General features: G+C 43.4%; 1 protein-coding gene across 1 annotated transcript in view; it reads right to left on the bottom strand.

The window, feature by feature from the left end:
- Positions 1–21,580, bottom strand: part of ENPP2 (ectonucleotide pyrophosphatase/phosphodiesterase 2) — an 88,332-nt gene that overhangs the window by 21,790 nt on the left and 44,962 nt on the right. The window contains exons 12-21 of the mRNA XM_048508597.1: positions 13,888–13,996; positions 11,556–11,681; positions 9,974–10,005; positions 8,006–8,133; positions 7,403–7,490; positions 5,131–5,218; positions 4,385–4,557; positions 3,073–3,121; positions 1,518–1,607; positions 388–524 (exon numbers count right to left, since the gene is read on the bottom strand). Coding sequence (XP_048364554.1) covers positions 388–524; positions 1,518–1,607; positions 3,073–3,121; positions 4,385–4,557; positions 5,131–5,218; positions 7,403–7,490; positions 8,006–8,133; positions 9,974–10,005; positions 11,556–11,681; positions 13,888–13,996 — 1,020 coding nt within the window. The remainder of the gene's footprint in view (positions 1–387; positions 525–1,517; positions 1,608–3,072; positions 3,122–4,384; positions 4,558–5,130; positions 5,219–7,402; positions 7,491–8,005; positions 8,134–9,973; positions 10,006–11,555; positions 11,682–13,887; positions 13,997–21,580) is intronic.

The raw sequence follows: 21,580 nt of genomic DNA, 5'->3' as shown, positions 1-21,580 counted from the left end.
TTTTTTCTATGTTAATTTTCAGGAGGTTCTCTTATTATGTCTTCACTACCCTGTTTTCCCGAAAATAAGACATCCCCTGAGAATAAGACGTAGTAGAGGTTTTGCTGAAGTGCTAAAAATAAAGCATCCCCTGAAAGTAAGACGTAGCAAAGTTTTTGTTTGGAAGCATGCCCGACGAACAGAACACAGAAAAATAAGACATCCCCTGAAAATAAGACATAGCACATCTTTGGAAGCAAAAATTAATATAAGACAGTCTTATTTTCAGGGAAACACGGTAGTCAGTTGGACATGTTTTAAATATTTACCATACTTCTCTCTTAAAATGAATTTAGGACTAACACTTTATGCCCTATCCACCAGATGGATTCAAGCAAGCACAGTGACCTGTTTTGAAATGGTATAAGATGTCCAAAGAGGCATCAGGAATGTTTCACTGTAGCCACTTTCAAAGTCATGGTGATGCAAGATGCTGTATTTTGTACGATAAAGAACAGCTGGGCGGCCATAAAGGAGGTGTTTATCTGCAAGATAATAAGGAGGAGGAATGGAACAAAGAGTTAAATACATCCATAGCAGCTGTTTCGCAAAGGGAGAAAAAGGAAATGCCACATAAAGTCCTTATGCTCCACTCCCCTATATTCAAGAAAACTTCACTGCTCTACCGTTCAGAGCCAGTACAAAATGGACGATAAAAGTAACTTGTCAACTCCTCTTTCTTCAAAGGGGGAGTTCTGTTTTGCATGTATTTTGCTCCCTCTAGTGGTTGATTCAGTATTACACTGGTTTATGTCCAGCATATCACCCTGACAATTTCAACTGCTGTTTTTTATGGTGAATTTAAACTGGCAAAATATCGAATGGGCCACTAGAGGGAGCAGAGCAGACCCCCCGCCCTTCCCCGAAGAAACAGGAACTCACACGCAAGGAAAATAATGCAAAAAAGCCCTATGTTACTTTTGCCCTAATTTATATTGCATTGCATTGCATTTCATTTCATTTTACTAGTTTTACATGCCACTCTTCTCCTCATGGGCTCAGGGTGGCTCACAATATTTAACAATAAATACAATAAAATATATTAAAACCCAACCTGGGTCTTATGGCAATTAAATTATCATAAACAGGAGGGCAAAGGCAAAGAAGTAGTCAACAAAATAGAAAAGGAGGGAGCCCAATGATGGAAAAACCGCCAGTAACCTCAACCATGCACCTGGTGAAATAGCTCTGTCTTGCACACCCTGCGGAATTGCATCAGATCCTGCAGGGCCCAGGTGCCACTAGACAGAACATTCTACCAGGTCACTGAGAAAGGCAGAGTGTAATCAAAGTACATAAAATAATCAAGTTATCTAATCACAGATTTTAAACACAAGATATAGTTTGATTCCAAGGCTCGTGGGACTGATTATTATATTATTATTATTGCTGCATAAAAGGAAGGGATAAGGAATGAATCCATGCTGTTTCCTCCCCACCTCAGCTCAGATACTCCCTAGAGGGGAAAAAAGACAGACCTGATACACATAGTGGGTTGAATCCTGGTGCAAAAGGGAGTGGGCGGTCCCCTTTGACCACCAAAATGGTTATGCTGGGAATGATGGGACCTGCATGGACAAAAGGCATGTGAGATGGGGACTGTACCAAGGAGGGAATTTAGGTTAGATTGAGTGAGAAAGCTGGCTGGATCCAACCCATACTGTACAAAGCTGTGCTGTGTTCTGCAGCTAGCAATCAGGCTCTCTGTGAGCATTCCTGCCAATCAACTGACTTGAGTACCAAAAGAGGGGAACCTGATGTATCCTGCAGGAGAATACCTACTGAACATGCTCAAGTACATGGGAATGGTTTAACAGGGGAACAACTCCCCCAGACAGGCAAGATCAAGTGCCAGCATGGTGTAGTGGTTAAGAGCAGGTGGATTCTAATCTGAAGAACCTGGTTTGATTCCTCACTCCTCTACCTGAGTGGCGGAGGCTTATCTGGTGAACCAGATGTGTTTCCACACTCCTAGATTCTTGCTGGGTGACCTTGGGCTAGTCTCAGTTCTTTGGAACTCTCAGCCCCACCTACCTCACAAGCTGTCTGTTGTGGGGAGAGGAAGGGAAAGAAGCTTGTAAGCCACGTTAAGTCTTCTTACAGGAGAGAAAGGTGAGGTATAAATCCTAATTCTTATTCTTATTCATCTAAAATTATGTATTGCAATGGTTATTCCAGGTCAATAGCGTAATTCTGATCCAATGGCAGCACATCAATGTTTAGAGTAAAAAATTATAATTGACATATATGTCATAAAGCGAGATGTTAGCTCACCTCATGGCAGCAATTACCAGGGACAATGCTGCAGCAGCAGCATTCCCAGTCACAGTGGTACTGAGTAAAAACTAACTGTTATTGTTGGATCCATGTTAAAGGTCATAATAAATATTTAAACCAAACTTTGGAGATGGTTTGGGGTTCCGATTTAATCTTGGCTGTTGAACTCACTGAGAAGGCTTCCGCATGTCACCCAGTGGTGAGATTCAAATAATTTAACAACTGGTTGTTTACAAGCACCATTTTAACAACCGGTTCTGCCGGAGTGGTGCGAACCGGCTGAATCCCACCACTGCCATCACCCTCTCTCTGTCTTAATTCCACAATTGTAAAATGGACACACTAAGGTCCCAGCTCATGGTAAGAACAGAAAGCACTGTAAGTCTCATTGAAAGAATACATAAGCACACTTTCCTGGGCATAGTCTAGTCCCGTGGTGGCGAACCTTTTGCACTCCAGATGTTATGGACTACAATTCCCATTGGCCCCTGCCAGAATGGCCAATTGGCTGGGGCTGATGGGAATTCTGGCAGGGGGTGATGGGAATTGTAGTCCATAACATCTGGAGTGCAAAAGGTCCGCCTCCACTGGTCTAGTCAGATTGTGTAATTTTTTTAAAATCAAAATTTCTGGTTCAAAAAGGAAGACTGAATAGTTGGCTTGTGTGTTAATTTTCTTGCCACTTTAAATTACAGTGTACTAAGGTGACCATGAGAAAATAAAACTATGTATGGAATTTGTAATTGTGGCCTTTACCTTCCGTCCCTTTCGTATGAAGACGCCTATTGAGTTCATCCAACTTATTCTATGAAAAAGAAAGAGAAAGATTGCAGGAGATCAGGGGTTAAAAAAAAAGAACCATTCTCTTATGTCCCATTTGCACGGTTTATGCAGAAAATCAATGCTATGCCTGTGAAAACTGTTGTTGATCATGATTCCTAATTTGTGACAGTTATACTATGCTACTCAGTGCTAAGGCATGCTACATTTCCAAAACAATACAGAATCAGAAACGACTCCCAAATGTCTTGGGGTTTTTGCGGCAGCGGCAATACTCTGCTATTCTGTGCAGTGTGAAGCCCGCTTCACACAACCACAGTGGCAATGTTCGCCATACGCATTAGGACCAATGAGGCTGCTAGGTGATTTCGTGTTCCCAAGTTCAACCTGCATTTCAGCCTACCCATGCCAGGCAGGAATATTGTATAACAGAACGTGAAAGACATTTTCATTACGCAAGACCCATCTGTCCAGGCCTCTCACAAATCTTCATGACTTCTCATACATTAGGAACAACCATTCCTCTCTCCACATTATTTCCTCTTTCCCTACCTCAGCAGTCCTATAGACACTCCCCCTTTCCCTGCTTCCCTCTCTCTTTTCCACCCACCAACCAACCTACACATCACCTCTCCTGACCTAAGGCAGTGGTTCTCAACCTTCCTAATGCTGCGACCCTTTAATACAGTTCCTCATGTTGTGGTGACCCCCAACCCTAACATTTATCCATTTTACAGATGGAGAACACTGATGCAGAGTCTTAGGTGACCCCTGTGAAAGGGTTGTTCGACCCCCAAAGGGGTCCTGACCCCCAGGTTGAGAACCACTGACCTAAAGCATCTCTCCTTCTTTCCAAATCCTGGGGCTCAATCCTTCTTGCCAGCAATATTCGGCTAAAAGTTACAGTTACCTTCCCATCTTCTATGTTTTAACAGAGCAAGCTGACGCTTCCGTACCCAGTCCAGACTTTTCTGCTCTGTCTCCCAAGAAACATGGAGAGAAACTCAGCTAAAATAGCCCAATTCTCAATCCTGATGCAATAGCAAGAAGGCAGACTAATTCAGAGATTATCATATTGTAAGAAAAAATAGTCCTGGTCCCAGAAATGACTGGGCATATTCATGTTCTTACTTACAATATAGAACCTGCAGGTCAGAAGATCTACCAAATTTGCCATTTGACAGTGGGTTATGGCAAACGGCTGATATCATCAAGTATTTCTAGGTTTTTTAAACATTAAAAGAAAGTCACTTGCCTTGCAAAGTACTAAGAGTTGTCATTAATTTACCTTGTCGTCACATGTACATCCCAAGTCATAGTCAGATGAAGGTGTTGTAGCTACAGGATAGAGGGGCCGAGCAACTTCATCGGGCATGGTTGGTTTAAAAGTATTGCTCCGAAGGAGATGATTTAAACTTCCATGGGTCCCATTGTTAGGGGCAGCCTTTAATCCAAGAAGGTCTGGCAAGGGATTAAAAACAGGAGGAAAATGGTTGTACATAAGATATGCTTTGGATGGATGGATGGATGGATGGATGGATGGATGGATGGATGGATGGATGGATGGATGGATGGATGGATGGATGGATGGATGGATGGATGGATGGATGGATGGATGGATGGATGGATGGATGGATGGATGGATGGGAGGGAGGGAGGGAGGAAGGAAGGAAGGAAGGAAGGAAGGAAGGAAGGAAGGAAGGAAGGAAGGAAGGAAGGAAGGAAGGAAGGAAGGAAGGAAGGAAGGAAGGAAGGAAGGAAGGGAAGGGAAGGGATGGATGGATGGATGGATGGATGGATGGATGGATGGATGGATGGATGGATGGAAGCTTGTGGATGGTATTATCTAGGCTACAGAATACAGTACATTCATCTCATATATATGTATCAGGATCTTGCCCAGACCCACTTTAAACACCCATATACCTCATGGGATCTATCTAGGGTGATGGGCAGTGGGTTTTACTCCACTGCAACATTGTCAAAATAAAAACCAGCACTTCAGTTGTATTCTGCAGGAGTGGTGCTACTTACCACACATAACATTGTAAAGTTCTATATTTTCAAATGGAGGGACTTTTGTTTTGTATTTAAAGGAAGGCCCATAGCCTACAAAGACAGTCTGAGAGAGAAAATGAAAAAAGAAAGTAAACAAACATTCGTTAGGATTATCTGTGTGAGCACTACAATTCCATACAAATGCAGGAAAACATACACACACAATTTTGTATTTGGCATTGAATTCAACAACCTAAACATTAAGTATTTAAATGTTTTAAAAACAAGATTCAATCCTTTGTGAGTATGAATATAGGCTTGAAAATGTGTTGGTGATATCCAAAAGAAAGATTACTTTAAGGGTCTCTTTATGTATTATGGAGTCCCCAGGTTGAGTCCAGGGTTCCCACCCTGCACCCTGTGTAACATTCAGACATGAATCATGGCTTCTTCTAAATCCCTACATGTCAGGGGATCAATTCGGATCATGACTGTGGAGCACATAGAGAAGTTGTTTCACTGGCCCTTTCCACTCAAACCTGTTAAAATGGATTGAGGCAGGGGAAAAAGCATTTCCTCTAAACAGTTCTGCATTTAAACGTTTTAAATGCATCCTCTTTTCTAGCGATTCTTTTGGGTGAAACGTTTTTAAAAAGCCTTCATTTGCCTGTGCTGTCCCTTTCCAATGTTATTTTGTCAGCTGCAGAAGCTCCTTACCCTGTTTTTGGAGGATTTCAGAGCATTCTTGAGATTTGGAGGCAGGGCGGGCTTAATCTTCACCATACTGATTACAGAAGGTCGTTTCCCCACTTACCTCGACCAAAGGTTGCTGCGCGCTACTCCCAGCGCGGCGCCATTTTTGCCGGGCCTCAGGAAACTTCAATGCGACCCCGCGCTCTGATTAGGGGTCATCAAACCGTTACGCCGTTTCGAGGAGCGCCAGGAACACGCTGGCGCAAGACTGAGGGGCTGGCGACAGCGGCAGAAAGTCGAGAGAGGCGGCTGCGCTGTCGCCGCCCCTGTAGTGGGGAGCGCCAGGGGACCCTGCGCTACTTGGGGAGAGTAGCGCGCAGCAGCAGGTAAGTGGGGAAACGACCGAAGACTCAGGTTGTGAAGTATAGAAGCACTGATTTGTCCACACACTGGGAAAAAACAGAAAAATGGTAGTCAGGAATTGTTTCAAGGGGGTGACTGAACAAAAATCATGTTAATGGGGGGAATCTAAAACGTTTTAAAAATGTTTCAGGTGACTTGTGGAGAAACAGCCACTTCCTGACCTAAAATGATACTATTTGGCATGCTATGTTCCCAACTAAAAGTTGAAAAACACACTGCCTATGCAGACTGCAATATCTAGCTCCTCTTAGTGCAAAATTCACATAACCTTAATGTAGAAATTATGATTTTTTAAAAGTATATAATTCTTACAGCCTTGAATAAGGTTTGCCGCAACTTTACAAATTTTGAAACTCTGTTTTTGCACAGCGAGGTTGCAATCCAAATAACCTACTTTACACCTGGAAAGAGGTTTGTGTGAGGTCATACACAGAATTATATGTAATCCTTGTATGGGACCTCCCACAAAGCTCTTTCCACGTAAAAACACTGCACACAGAAAACACGCACACTTAAAACACTTCTCTCTTTGGTTTTTCCTTGCGGTTTTAGAACAGATTTATTTTAAGGTAGACTCAGGCCCATTCCGCATGGGCCATTAAAGCAGTTTCACACTGGCATACATGATGTCGGTGGAGCCCCAGGACCGTTTGCACGCCTCCGCACGGTGGCGCCTCCTGTTTTTTAAAAACCTACCTTCTCTCCCTGTGGCTCCGCAGGGATGAGGGGACACACCCTCATTGTGACACCCCAGTGGTTGGAGGGCAGCATGTGTGTGCCTCCTCAATCCTGCAGAGCTGTGCAGGGAGAGAAGGTAGGTGTTTTAAAAACAGGAGGTGCCTAAAAGCAGTGCCACCAACCCGGTGCCATTCGCACAGCGCCAGGTGCAAAATGGTATTTTCCAAAAACCTCGCTCATTGAGTGAATTTGGAAAACAACATTTTCCTGCCAGTTGGGGGGGGGGAGCACAACACTGCCTCGTTTTAGAGGCAGTGGTCGTGCGAACTGCGCCCCAGGAATGGTGTTTTACTGTGCCTGGGGCGCTTGTGCGGAACGGGCCTCAGAGGAGTGCTGGATTGCAGTTTATGTAGTTAAAATGCATTATTGTAAAATTCTATTGGTGCTGATGATGCCCATTTTAAATCCACTTCTACTACCATCACCTTACTTCCAAGTATTCCGCAGCTCCTACCTGCATGCTATTAATCTTGTTGTCATATCCATGATCTCCTTGGAAAAGGCACTTTCCTGTTATTTTCTTAAAGACGTCTCCAGGTCTCCTAAGTGTTCAAAAAGAATTTCTTTTGTAAAATCATCAGTGAGTTCAAATATAATTAGGTAGGATTTTTGTAAACTGTTCTAATGAAATGGTGAAAGTTGGCTCTATTTCTCACTGTTGATGTGAAATACCATACATACAAAATTATATGATCTTATCACAGTATCTACAGCAATTGCTATAGTGTGATTTTTATTGTATGGTAGAAGACCAAGAAGGTATTCACATTTTTTAAAAATAAAGTAAAATGGAAAGTAAAAAAGCATGCTATTGTCCCAATATTCTAGACTCTATCCTGTCAATCATTAGTACTGCTTTTTCTTTCAGGGCGAAGCACAACAATGAAGGAACTCTCTGGCAATGACCTTACAGGATGAATGCAGAGATAACACAGAGAATTTCTCAAGTATGATTAAAGGAATCCGAGAAAATTCATAGGTTCACAAGAATAACATTAGTCAACAAGAAACATAAAAAAAATCTAAGACAAAAAAGAGAGGAAGACATGTTACTTACTTGGCCACGTGCCATTTTCTATCCACTAACAAGTGGACATCCTCGATTCTTCGGTTATTCGCGTAATGCAACCGCTTGGGAAGATGTTGCTTCAGATAGGGCTTAAAATGCTGATCTGGTCTCTTGCACTGAAATGAGAGGAAAGTAATTTAGAGGGAGCCGGGGGGGCGGGGGGGGGCATGACCAAGGTGGCTCATACCTTTTGAAAACCAAATGAAGAATTTGTCCCTACTGTTTTCTATGACAGGAACTAAAAGAGGCGGGAAGAGAAATGAAACAAATGAAAGATTCTGGCCCTTCCCACACGGGCCAATGAACATGGGGTGCAGCCGGGGTACATGAGCCCGGTACAGCCCCGGGCTGTTCGCATGCCTCCATGCGGGCGGCTGCAGAGCCAACGTGGCTGGCCAATGCGCCTTCCCATGGAGGAGTATTTGTTGTTTGTTTACCAGTTGGCCCTGCAGCCATAATGACGTCCCTGGACGTCCATGCTCTCCAGAGTGACTACGCAGGAGAGAGGCAGGGAGGAGAAAATAATAACATAACGCATAATGCGCCTTGCAGCCGTGGCAGGCGCATTAAAACAAAAGAATCGCAGAAATTGTGATTCTTGTAAAACCAGGGTTGTGGGGGGAGCCTGAAGTGGACTCACTTCAGGAGCAGAATTCATGCAACATCCCCCCCCCCGGCCCACATTTTATCCTGCCCTTAAACTGTGTTTATTGGCCTGTGCGGAAAGGGCCTCCCATTTGTTTTGGCAACGCAAATCTGAAATTCCTTCTTTGAGTCCAGTTCTGGTCTCTAAAAAAGAAAACCTGGTTGAGAATAAGACTATTCTCTGAGCTCTGGGGTTACTTCATAGAAACCATGCTTGTGGTGCAAAACACCAATGATGAATTAAAAGAAGCAGCAACTAAGGCAACACAAAACAAATGGGTCTTCACAAACCAAAACGATTCAAGAAAAAGCATGTTTCCTTTCATTACATCCTTTATTCATCAAAGCTGAGCTACAAGCCAGTTGTAGGAATTTTAACCTAAAGTTCTCCAAGGTTAAAGGCTATATAGTTTCTTGTCTCCAGAATACTGGCGGGAATTTGGCTGAAAGGAGGTTCTCCTATCAATCCTTCTGTGTTAAGCAGAGGCGGAGCTACCAGAGGACCGGGGGGTTCACGTTGCACTTGGCGCGTGCCTGGGACGGAAAATCGCTCCCCCACGGTGCCACCCTCCCCCCACACACATTTACCTTTGTGAAACAGTGCAGGGTGGAGAAGCGGCCTGTTCCCTTCAAGCTGAAAACTGCCTGGTGGGAACTACACTTCCCAGAAGACTTTGTGACCCCTAGGGTCTCATGGGAAGTATAGTTCCCACCAGGCCGTTTTCAGCCTGAAGGGAACAGACTGCTTTTCCAGGCTGAACTAAGCTAAGGGGGTGGGTGGGGGCAGGGTGCCGTGAAGGGGGGGCGGAAAACACAAAGTGTGCACCGGGCGCACTCTGGTCCAGCTATGCCTTTGGTGCTAATGCTCCCAGTTAAACTAATTCAACCAAACAGTCTCTCGTGTCATCCTTGTCTCCATTCAGAAACGAACCAGGAGAAAGATGTAAGGCAATTATTTGTAGGTATGTGGGGCAGATGGTAATTGGAAGTACAGGCAAAGGCGGAATTTTCTAACACAGCACTGGCAAAATATTCACTGGTAAAACCATTTTCCCTTTCAAAAGGAAGGAAAAAAAACAAACTCATTTCATAGAGTCAAGGCATCCAGGCATCAGTTATCCAGAAGAGTTATAAAATGTATCAGCAGCAACAGTGGAAATCATGACAAATCTCACGAAGGTACCTATTTAGAGGGCTTTGTATGCTCTAATGAGCATCCTGCCTAAACCGTAAGCCAGTAACAATAACCAGAGAGCCCATAATTAGTAGATGTGCACCCTCGACAGAGATGCATGCTCATCGAGTACTTACTGTGAGATTGGCGACAACAACTTTTGGGTCAACTGTTACAGAGACAGGAAAAGAAAAAAAGAAAACATTCACAGAACGCTCTACTACAGGAATCTCGAACTCATTTGTTACCAGGGCTGCACATGACACAAATGTGGCTTGGTCGGGCCGGGATATGGGAGAGGGGTTGGCTGTTTTGCCTCGCCCCAGAACAGCACTGAAGGGCAAGCCCACAGCTGGGAGAGGCGGTTGCCTTGAGGGACTTTTCAGGCCTTGAGGGACTTTTCAGGCCAACAAAACACTTGAGGCAACCTCCCCGCCTTGCTACCAATCGGGAGCAGCGTGGGGTTGTCTTAGCAGGTTCACAGGTCTAATAAGCCCCCTCAAGGGGGCCCCCAGGCCACACGTTTATCGCCCCTGATCTACAGTATTTTCTGCCCCCCCTTTCCTTCAAGCAGCTGAGGGTGGTGTACCAGTTGTTCTCCATTTTATCTTAACAACAACCCCATGAGGAAGATTACGCTGAAAATAAGTGACCAGCCCAAAGTCATCCAAAGATCTTTGTGGCAGAGAGAGGATCTGAATCCAGTCCCAGTGTGACACACTTAAGAGCTCCATTCAGAGGTGGGGTGGGCAATCTGCCAGTGGAAGCAGTGTGTGGCTGCACCGATGAATTTGCCCTCCCTGGGGCACTGACCCTGCAGGAGGCCAATTTCACTAGTGTGACCACCGCTGCCCCCTCTGGCACTGGCAAACAGCACCGGGCATAGCATCAGCATTCCAGCAACCTGCGGCCTCCTGGACATTTGCAGCGTTACACTGACAGCCGGGACTAGAGACTTACGCAATCCTTTCAAGCAGCATAAGCTTATTGAGCCCCATAGCGGCTCCTCAGCGGCGGAGAGGCATTTTCATTTTTCAAGCCTCCTCACACCACGGGGAAGCTTCTGGGGGGGGGCAGTCAGATCCAGATGTGGCAATGTGACCAGGTGCCAGGCTCTTGGTTAGGGCTGCCCATGCTTTACACCACACTGGGATTAGCTTTCTCACTAACTGCTTCTGTTTAAGAAGAAGAAGAGTTTGGATTTATATCCCCCCTTTCTCTCCTGCAGGAGACTCAAAGGGGCTGACAATCTCCTTGCCCTTCCCCCTTCACAACAAACACCTTGTGAGGTAGGTGGGGCTGAGAGAGCTCCAAGAAGCTGTGACTAGCCCAAGGTCACCCAGTTGGCCATGACTTGTGGGGAGCTGTACAAGGCTAATCCTGAAGTCCCCCAGATATGGAGCCTCCACGAGCTTCAGAGTGGCAATGAGCTGAGAATCTCAGCAGAGGTTCCTCCAGATTAGATACACGAGCTCTTAACCTCCTACGCCACTGTAGTGACATTATTTTCAGCCCTTTAAAATTGCACACATTAGGATTTGTACCTGTCATCCTATATGCCACTTCTAGGAAGTAGCAGTACCCCAAACCCCTTGCAAGAAGAAACTCTAAATACAATGCCACTTGGTGGGGGGAGGGCTCCATTCCTGTTACTATTGCTCTTGGCAGTAACATGGGAAACACCCCAAGGTATATTAAAGGTATTAAAATTCCACTTACATCTGACATTACTATTAGCTTTGGCACGAATGCGCCCAAGAGTTCCAGGTACTAAATATATGTCATCCACATTAAGTTGATAGTTGCTCAAATATTCGGTTCTTTCACAAGTGGCATCTTCCATCCCTGCAACAAGAATAATTTATCTAATGAAGCAAAATGAAGTTTTCAAAAGAACCCAAACATGCAACTTCCAATTAGCAGCAAATGGTTGCCATAGGCTCTTATTCGTCTATTTCTTTTAGATTCAGTTCCTCAAATCCACAAAGTTATAGTCCAGATTTTTTTAAAAGCTTGTCAAAGAATTTAAAACAACAGAAAGAGTTTTGTACCGTATTTCTTTCCATTAAAATTATAATGTCAATTTATAATTTCAAAAAAAAATCAAAGCAAAGACTGCAAATATCTGCTGTAAGATTTAATCAACGCATGGGATATGTTTAGATGTAAACTATGGCTTATTTAAACAGATTTAATCAACACATGGGATATGTTTAGATGTAAACTGTGGCTTATTTAAACCAGGTTGTTTCACTTGGACTGGTCAGGCTAACACAACACATTTAGATAACAGCTCATTAGTTAAAAAAAAAACCTTTCCCACTTCCAAGACGAGTTCCTAGATGCTATCCCAAGTTCCCTTCCATTGTCAGGCTGCTGGCAAATTCTCACTACATATCTAGCCTCTTTGCTATTGGCTGGCGTCAATAAATGGGAGATGAACAGGAAAAACAGTGACGAAGGGGAAGGCAAGGGAGCCAGCAAGTTGACACAAACCTTCGCTGCCATCAATTAAAGGCAGCTGTAGAGTCCGACATTTGATAATTGCTCTGTCAATTGCATGGTAAAAACTATATTGCGAAATCTGAAACGTCCTCCTGTGGATTGGAGAGGTTTGACATTTCTAGAAATAGACTAAAATTCACTTATCAGTAAGGTGTTTTGGCCTGTCAGCGCAATTTTGGCCTCTATCATTAAAGCTGGACTCTGCCAAGCACAATGACCTGTCAAGATCTTTAAAAGATTTAAACACTTGTGCAAATAATACAAACTTTTCGTAAAATGACAATTGTTACCTATCTTCAAAACTTTGCAATTCTATTCATTTTTTAAATTAAAAAAATCTTTTATATCCTAGGGTGAAACTAGGGTGGAACTTCAACTTTCTCACAATACTAGAACCAGGGGACATCCATTGAAAATGCTGGGGGGAAGAATTAGGACTAATAAAAGGAAACACTTCTTCACACAACGTGTGATTGGTGTTTGGAATATGCTGCCACAGGAGGTGGTGATGGCCACTAGCCTGGATAGTTTGAAATGAGCCCCGGACAGATTTATGGAGAAGTCATCTATGAAAACCAACCTTGATCCTCCTTGAATCACCAGTTTGATACCTTAAGCAGACCAGGTGCTCAGGAGCAGCAGCAGCAGCAGCAGCAGGCCATTGCTTTCACATCCTGCACGTGAGCTCCCAAAGGCACCTGGTGGGCCACTGCGAGTAGCAGAGTGCTGGACTAGATGGACTCTGGTCTGATCCAGCAGGCTAGTTCTTATGCTCTTATGTTCTTACACTGTATGACCATGAGGTAGGTTGGGGTTCCTCGACTCTACTCATTTTCTCTATAACTGCACTACAACTGTGGAGAACTTAATTACGCAAGCACCATAGGGCGCAGTTCAGACTAGGACCACAGGGTTGGGGAAAGGATCTAGCCTCCTAAACTGAAACAACCCCAAGAGGCATTATTCATCTTTCATATTGCCCTGCAATAGAAGAAAAAGAGCCCAATGGAGCTGCTTCAGCTTGAGGAAAAGACACAGGGAGAAAGTTGAAGTGCCTTCTCGTCAGCACTGGGGTCTCAATCCGAAACAGGCCTTGGGTACATTTTCCATAGCTCCCATGTGACTGCAGGTAGGGAAAGCAAGTCAGGGAACCCCTGGTTCACATTGTGGTCAAAATTCAAATGAATGGTGTAGTTTGGTGCTTAGTTTCATTCATGAATAAAGTGTAGATGTCAAGGGAACAAAGAATCTCACTGGAAGTCACTGCAAATCCAGTGAAGTCACAGGTGTGGTGTTCTCTAGACCAGTGGTTCTCAACCTTCCTAATGCTGCGACCCATTAATACAGTTCCTCATGTTGTGGTGACCCCCAACCCTAACATTTATCCATTTTACAGATGGAGAACACTGATGCAGAGGGTCGTTCGACCCCCAAAGGGGTCCCGACCCACAGGTTGAGAACCACTGCTCTAGACTGAAACAAACCCTTACAGCAAAATCTTAAAGCTGAAACCAAAGCACTATTTTTTGTTTTCTTCTTTCATTACCATGGTCACCCACAAAGATAATGTTGACACATCTGTGTAGGTTCAGCTGCTTCAGTCCATCCATTAGCTGGCCCAGTATCTTGTCAATGTCTCTTAGCGGATGTGACATCTACATAGGAACATATTTTAACACAACAAAAATTAGCCATCCATGCAGTTTCTGCATCTCAGGGCCAACTACAGGTTGAAAGGGAAATCTAACATAAGGAGAGAGCAAGGATGAACCTGGTTTGCGGCGCAGCTTTGGACAGGAGCTTCACCCCTTGATTAAAACACTTGAAGGGTGCAGCAATTTGCTTCAGTAGGTTTCCCTCCACAATGGAAATATACATTTTACCTCATGTTTCCTTCAGTGAATGTGTGTGTGTAGAGTGCCATCAAGTTGCAGCCAACCTAGGGTAATCCCAGCAAAGGGTTTCAAGGCAAATGAGAACCAGAGGAGGTTTGCCTTTATCTTCCTCTACAGAGCCTTCCTTAGTGATCTCCCATCCAAATACTCACTCTGCCTAGACTCTGACTTATGGCAACCGTAGCCAGGAGCGTTCAAGGCAAGAGACAAGGAGCGATAGTTTGGTATTGCGCCTCTAAAGGCGCTGCTTGATCTGTCCAAGTTTATTCCGCCGCTTCCAAAATCTGAGGGTTATACCGCTGCTGCTACCCTCTCTCCAGTGAGCTTAGGGCAATATCTTTGGCTGCTCCATCCACATTTCACCCACATTTCACTCTCATAACCTTCACAAAACTTTGAGGCAGGTTAGTCAGAGAGTGACTGGTCAGTGGTTACCCAGGAAGCTTATGGCAAAGTTGGGATGCAAATCAAATTCTGTCCATCTTAATCCAACAGTTCAACTATGAACACATGAAGTTGTCTTATACTGAGTCAGAACATCAGTCTTTCCAAGCCAGCATTGTCTTCTCTGGTAACATCTCAGATTCACACTCAGGTGGCTGGGGTCAACCTCGTGGCACTCCATGATGTTACTGGGACTACAATTCCTATCAGCCCTTGCCAGGGATGATGCTGGCGAGGATGATAAGAACCGTCTATCTGGTAATTTAGCCACCTATGCTCTATGGCATTTCACACCACCTACTACCTGATCCTTTTCACTAGAGATTGAACCTGGGACTTTCTGCATGGAAACCAGATAATCTACCACTGGGTCATGTTTCCTTCTTACATGGTATTGCAGCTTGGAGTTAAAAATAGGGAAACTCGCCTTTTTGAGTGCTTCAGCCCTGACCTGATCCCTTGTGACCCCCAACTCTCTAATGACACCCCCACCCCAGTAGTAGCACAGTAACATCTTGCGCCTTCTACAAAGCAAAGCCTTCTATAATCAAAAGATCTACCTAAGCTTTATGTTCAAAAGATGCATTTATATAAAAAACGTCAAAAGTCAGGGAAGAAAGACTACATCTTTCTCCAGTACTGGGTTCAGTTAATTTAGGCAGTTTAGTTAACCTTACCTTACCAAATACAAGATGAATAAGGAACATGCTTCTCCAAATAATAGGATGTCTAAGCTAGCCCTTCCATGTGCATCATCTGAACTTAGCCACATTTAGTAGAAATAAATTTGAAAGAATAATTCAGATTCACAAGACAATGTAAAATGTGGTCTAACAGTGTGAATATGAACATGTGGAAACCCCAGATCAGCGTATATGTTTGAACGGTTTTGGAGGACAGTAGTAAAGACAGTTGTATTGTATTAAACAAGACTTCCTGAATTTTAAATATGGTTGTGACAAGTAAGACCATTAGCCTACTTAATCATTCCTCAAACTAAACAAAATAAGAAAGTGCTACCTTAACAGAAGGTGACACAGTTATGAGCAACTTAATCTATGACACTGATCTAACCACCACCAAAATCCGGGCTGGAAATCTTTTGGCCAGAACTAATATCTACACTCATGTGCTAGAACTATATACACTAATCCTGAAACAGCCGGCAAGTTACCCTCTCTTTGACTAACAAATAAGTTTTTTTAACGAACACTAGCAGTAATCTATTTAAGAATGAAAAATAATTGGACAAATGCTTCCTAGTGATTATTGTATTTGCCTACCTAGTAGTAAACTGTGATGGAAAAACTATCCCCTCTCCAACCAACTTTCAATGCACAAAATTGAAACCTAGAGTTTGAACAGGGAGCACTCATGAATTTCAAAAGAGTGGTTTGTTTTTGTAGAGATTTGTAGATGGATTTGTACAGAAAAAAGGGCCATATTCTGCTGCGATTAAAAGGACTGTCAGTTGCATCATAAGTCCCGATTCATTAGTGTATCTGAAGAGAGATTTCTGATGGGAAAAAGAAAACACACAGAGGTCAATTCCGCACTTAAGGGTTTACATCGAATTCCTACCCGCTTTGAGCCGCAAGCGTGCGCACCTAAGTGCCCGCGACAAACCACTGGGATGTCGCACTTCAGCTTCGCCCCTTGTAATGGTCAAATTTCCAACTCCAGTTGGGAACTACTACTTTTCTTTCAGGGAACTTCACACTCGAACCTCTCCAGCCTTTATTCCCAGTAAAGTGTGCAGAATCTCTGGTGCCAGGAGATACCCCATTCAGGCCAATCACAGCTGAGTGTTTCTGCAGACGCATGCGTACAGCTGGCCAATCAAAACAACAATTCACCTTCGATCCCTCCCACATTGCTCCTGCTGGCAGCTTTTTTTTATAACGTGTGTGGGGATAGGAATGGAACATGGGTCTGCAATATAACAGTAGCCAATTGGAAGCGGAGCCGGGCGAAGATGCAGGGATGATTCCGCCCTCCAAGCTGGGATCAAGCTGGTTGCAGTGGGGAACAACAATGGCTTCGACCTAGGTTAGCACCCTTCTCAGGGAACTATTTTACTCGTGTGCGGAATCGCCCAGAGACACAGACATCAAACCAGCCTATTTCTGAAGGTCCAAGCTGGGCAATCTCAGCCAAGCCTTAACAACCCCATCAGCATTATTCTACTCTTTCTCTGCCACATCTTCATATCAGCATTTGGATATGTTATGCCCCCAAACCTATGTTCTTGCCCAACAACCTGTAACATCTGGAGCGTACAACTGCTTGAATAAATAGATTGTTGGTATAAACCATTCACAATATTACTTGCTGATTCTCAGTGCCTCAAAACTTTCATGATGTTCCAAGAAAGACTCTGGTTTTCCAAAACAGCGCCTATCATTTTTGTAAAGTTGTTGGCCTTGAAATCAAAGAGCTATAGACCAATACTTGTGAAAACAGCTCTGAAGTTAATGTTCCAAGGAAGTTCATAACACCACACAAGGCTGTTTTTAATAAGAAAACGTCAAAGTGATTTTTCAGATACTTCTAGATATTACTAAGAAGTACATTACAAATGGGAAAATGTCTAATCCCACAGATTGCATTGACTTTTTTTAAAAAAAAAATAAAGTATGATGTTAAAAATCTGAAGGCAGGTTGAGAATTTTTTCCACCTGCGGATGAAGAATATGCGATGGACTTTTGCAGTAGCATTCAACGCCCTTGCTGTGAATTTTTTAAAAGATGGATTTTACCAGAACAACTCCCAAAAAGAAGCTCAGCAGTCCTAGCTGCTTAACTTGTAGCAGTCTATGGATGTAATTTGCAAGATGGCTACATTAGAAGCTCCACTTTGGGATTCTCATCTTCAAAATTGCAAAAAAAAGCTAAGCGACGCAATGGCTTCAAATGTGCCGGTTAGGAAACTTACTTTGTTCCGACGGGATTCCGCAGAATACTGTTCCGCTCTGGGTACTTTTCTTCTTTTCTTTGGAGGATCAACACGTCTTTTCTGTCTCCTCTTAGGAGTGATCTTTCTCTTAGGTCTTTTAGACGGAGGAGTAAGAGGGGAGCCATAATTACTCTCCTGTACTGGCGGAGAGAGATGCCTAGACTCAGAAAAGGCTTGACTTAGCCAACATCAGATAGTTAAACTAGCTGGGTCAGCAGCTTTAGGAATCTGTACACCAAGTCTTGGTTAACTCCGGGGGAATGGGCTGTTTTTAGAGGGCAATTTACAGTGAAGATTGAAAGTAAGGAGGTAGCCATTTGTAAGAATAGTACTAGAGTACATAAGAAAATCCCTGAAGATGATGAGATCCATTTTCAACTATGAAGTACTAAATGGGCTTTTATATAATTTTTAGAGGGGCATTGGATTGGATGTTTCCCTTCCACTAAGTGAGGAATCTTCTGGCAGAAGGGGGAAGGCATCCTCCTCTACATGACGGGTTCTTTCCTCTCTCCAACAGAACATTTTTCTCTTGGGGGAGGGAACCATTGGAGAACATGAACTATACATATGCCTTCAGAAATAAAAAGTGATGGATCACAGTTTCAATATTTTTATTGCAGATACTTTCATGACATCCAGAAGCCACTAACCATTTCACTGCCAGGTAGCTAGCTATGTGCCAGTCCCAAGTAGAAAGAGACATATCATAATTCATAATAATAATAATTTATGCAAGAATTGCAACATTAGGAGAGCTAAAAATTGGTGGGAACATTTTACAGAGAAAGTCACAGAAAATGAGAAGGTCAAGAGGGCTTTTCGAATTCAAATAGACAAAATGTTGGCACATAATACACCCGACGTCACAATGATTGAGGACAAAAAAGTGGCCCTCGTTGACATAGCAGTACCTGGTGACAGCAGGGTCACTGAAAAAGAACATGAGAAGGTCACTAAATGCCACGATTTGAAAACTACCCCTTCCTCATGTTGGTTTTCAGTGCAGAACATATTTTCAAAAGGAGAAAGAATCTCACTGTTGCTATCTGCAGCATATGAACATCAGCCTATGTTGCCCATTTCTGTGAACATCTGTAATTAATTTTAACGCACAAAGTCACTGTGGCATTTGGGGCTGCAGGAGGGCAAAGAGAGATGGCAGAGATAAAACAAATTGTTCACCTGACCAAGAGTTGGGAAAACCATTTTCGAAGAAGAGCCGCAGAGCAAAGCAGCGCACAAGAGGTTGGGTAATCCTTTTAACTGATCTTAAAAAGCAGGCAAGTTGCATGCAACTCCGATTGACTGTTCCAATGAGAGCTCTTGGCCTCCTTTTAGGATCAGATTCTCAGAAGAGAGCAAGACGCTACATACAGGAAGGCAGAGAAGCATAATTCAGAACAGAGAAGAAAAGGAAGCGCGGAGAAGGGGCCCCAAGACTCGGCAGTGATTTATAACGCCGATTGTTTCTATCCGCTTCTAGCTGTCTTTTGGTGTTCAGTCGCAGGGCTGAGGTTCTTGGAAGGAGAAATAGTGTTACCATCTGCCATGCTGTTTCATTGCTTCCTAGGCAAGCAGCTGGAAGGGAGATGCTAATCCAATCCCATTTGTCTCTCTCCAGAAAGCAGCTTCAGAGTTTTCGTTTCAAAAGAAGGCAAAAAAAAAGAGTTCAAGCTGCGTGCAGTCTTGATGAGCGGAGCAGAAGGGGAGGAGCAGGAAGGATTCTTGCAGTTTACTCACTCTTTCCAAAAGAAGCACAGCCAGAGCTGGATCTGTACCACCAAGTGGTTCTAATAGCCAGAATCGCCATCCATGGGCAGCATGTTAGAGGAGTAGCAGGAAGAGTCCTTAAGCACATGACGCTGTTGTCCGATTGACAGCTTGTATAGTAGACTGCAAACACTGTACATAGATTTGCAAAGGTATAGTTTTCTTTCAAAAAAAAGTTACAGCTCGGAAGAAAGCCAAGTCTTAATTAACCAGCCAAACTTCAGCTCCACTTTGAAAGAACAAGAATGGTTATCAGAAGTAGAGAAGGAAGGAAGGATGCTTTGAATCTCTTGATTTGTAGAAATGCTATCACACTGCAGAACTGGTGGGCCAAAACAGCTTTCAAGATCAGCCTCCTAGAGCAGGACAGAATGCTGGTGAAAAAAGCAAGCATTTGGTCTAAGGGTGTTTCCAAAACAGAGGATTTTTCAAGTATTGGTCATGTTTGTTTGTCACACAAGCCAAAGTGGGTCTATACCGATCGCTATGATAATTTCGTGCAACCAAGTCGCAGCCAACTCGTTGTGACCCCAGGACCATTGAATTTTCAAGGTAAGGAAGGAGTAGAGGTGTTTGGTCAATGCCTTTCCCTGCATAGCAACTCTAGCCTTCCTTGGTGGTCTCCCATCCAAGTACTTCCCATGGCTGACCATGCTGAACTTCCAAGATCTGCTGAGATTGGGCTAGTCATGGTTGTTCTGGCAAACTGACTACCATCAGGTCTAGTGGGATCAATACGATACTACTTCTTTGTGTTAAGCTCAAACCATGCATGGAGAAAATTACCACTAAGATGCAGTTCATCTAAGTCCTTGACAACCTGTGTATGAATGTGGATGGAATGAAGACTTGGAGATTCGGGTGCAACAAATACCAGATTCGGCTTGAATCTGGGTGAATTCGGACATATTCGGGCCAAAATCAGCCGAATATGTCCTGCCTGAATATGAACGAATCTGAATGCAAGGTATTCGGGCTTTGGGTGGTATTTTTTTGGTATTTTGCACATTTTGGCCTGCAGAAGCGCATTTTTAAAGCTAGCAGCACCAAAAATTCAGGGTATCATTAGGAGACTGTCCTGATGATATCATCTGGGTTTGGTGAAGTTTGGTTCAGGGGGGCCAAAGTTATGGACCTGCAAAGGGGGTGCCCCCATCCCCCACTGTTTCCAATCAGAGCTAACAGGAGACGGGGGCTACCCCTTTGATGGTCCATAACTTTGGCCCCCCTGAACCAAACTTCACCAAACCTGGGTGGTATCATCAGGACAGTCTCCGAATAATACCCTAAAATTTTGGTGCCACTAGCTTTAAAAATGCATCAAAACGCGCCGAAACACAAAAACACCAAAAATATAAAAAAAAATCAGAAGGACCCAATTTTTTCAGGTTTGCCCAAATATTTGGGTATATCTGAATATGTTATTTGTTTTATTCAGGCATGCAGTTAATTTTATGCCTGAATAAATTCAGATACAAATTTTACCAAATTTCTAGGGTATTGACCAAGCCTAGTTCCAGGTATGCCCTGGAGAAAAGTGTGACAAATAAAGGTGGGTCTTTCTTATGAATAACTCATTTACAGTCAACTTGCTACTTCAAGAAACATGCTATTTCTCCATGAGCACTTACTGAACGGCTACTTTTAACATAGTGGTTGCTTGGATTGAAATAGTATCTTAAAATGTCAAAGCATTGCTATTTTTACAGTTAATACCCGCAAATCAGCATTTCAGTGGACTACATGACCCACTGGCATACCGTCAGCCATTGTGGAAGAGCAACTAGATTTAAATCCAGTAGCACTTTAGAGACCAACAAGATTTTCGAGTATAAGGTTTTGATAGTATAAACTTTCATCAGATCCATGTCAGATACATATCTTATGAATGGAGCTTTGATTCTCGAAAGCCAACAGAATAAATCTGTGAAACAATCTTCATTTCAGAAGAGGCACCCAAACAGCTATCTAACTCCCTCCAAGCTCTTTGACTTCAGCAAAACAAATATTCACCATGTCCATTGATGTTTCCTAACAACCCCAGTTCATCACATTTATTTTGATTTTTTAAAGTCGAGTGTGTTCATTTAGAAGCAGGCTCAACCTGGGTTTGAGTAAAAAGATCACAAGTTCAGCAATTATTGAAAAACCCCAAGCTGAGGGAAATATAA

This window comes from Sphaerodactylus townsendi, linkage group LG09 (genome assembly GCF_021028975.2).
Source record: "Sphaerodactylus townsendi isolate TG3544 linkage group LG09, MPM_Stown_v2.3, whole genome shotgun sequence".
In the NCBI taxonomy this organism is placed as follows: domain Eukaryota; kingdom Metazoa; phylum Chordata; class Lepidosauria; order Squamata; family Sphaerodactylidae; genus Sphaerodactylus; species Sphaerodactylus townsendi.
The sequence above is the reverse complement of the archived record's forward strand: the minus strand, read 5'-3'. Positions and strand labels throughout refer to the sequence as shown.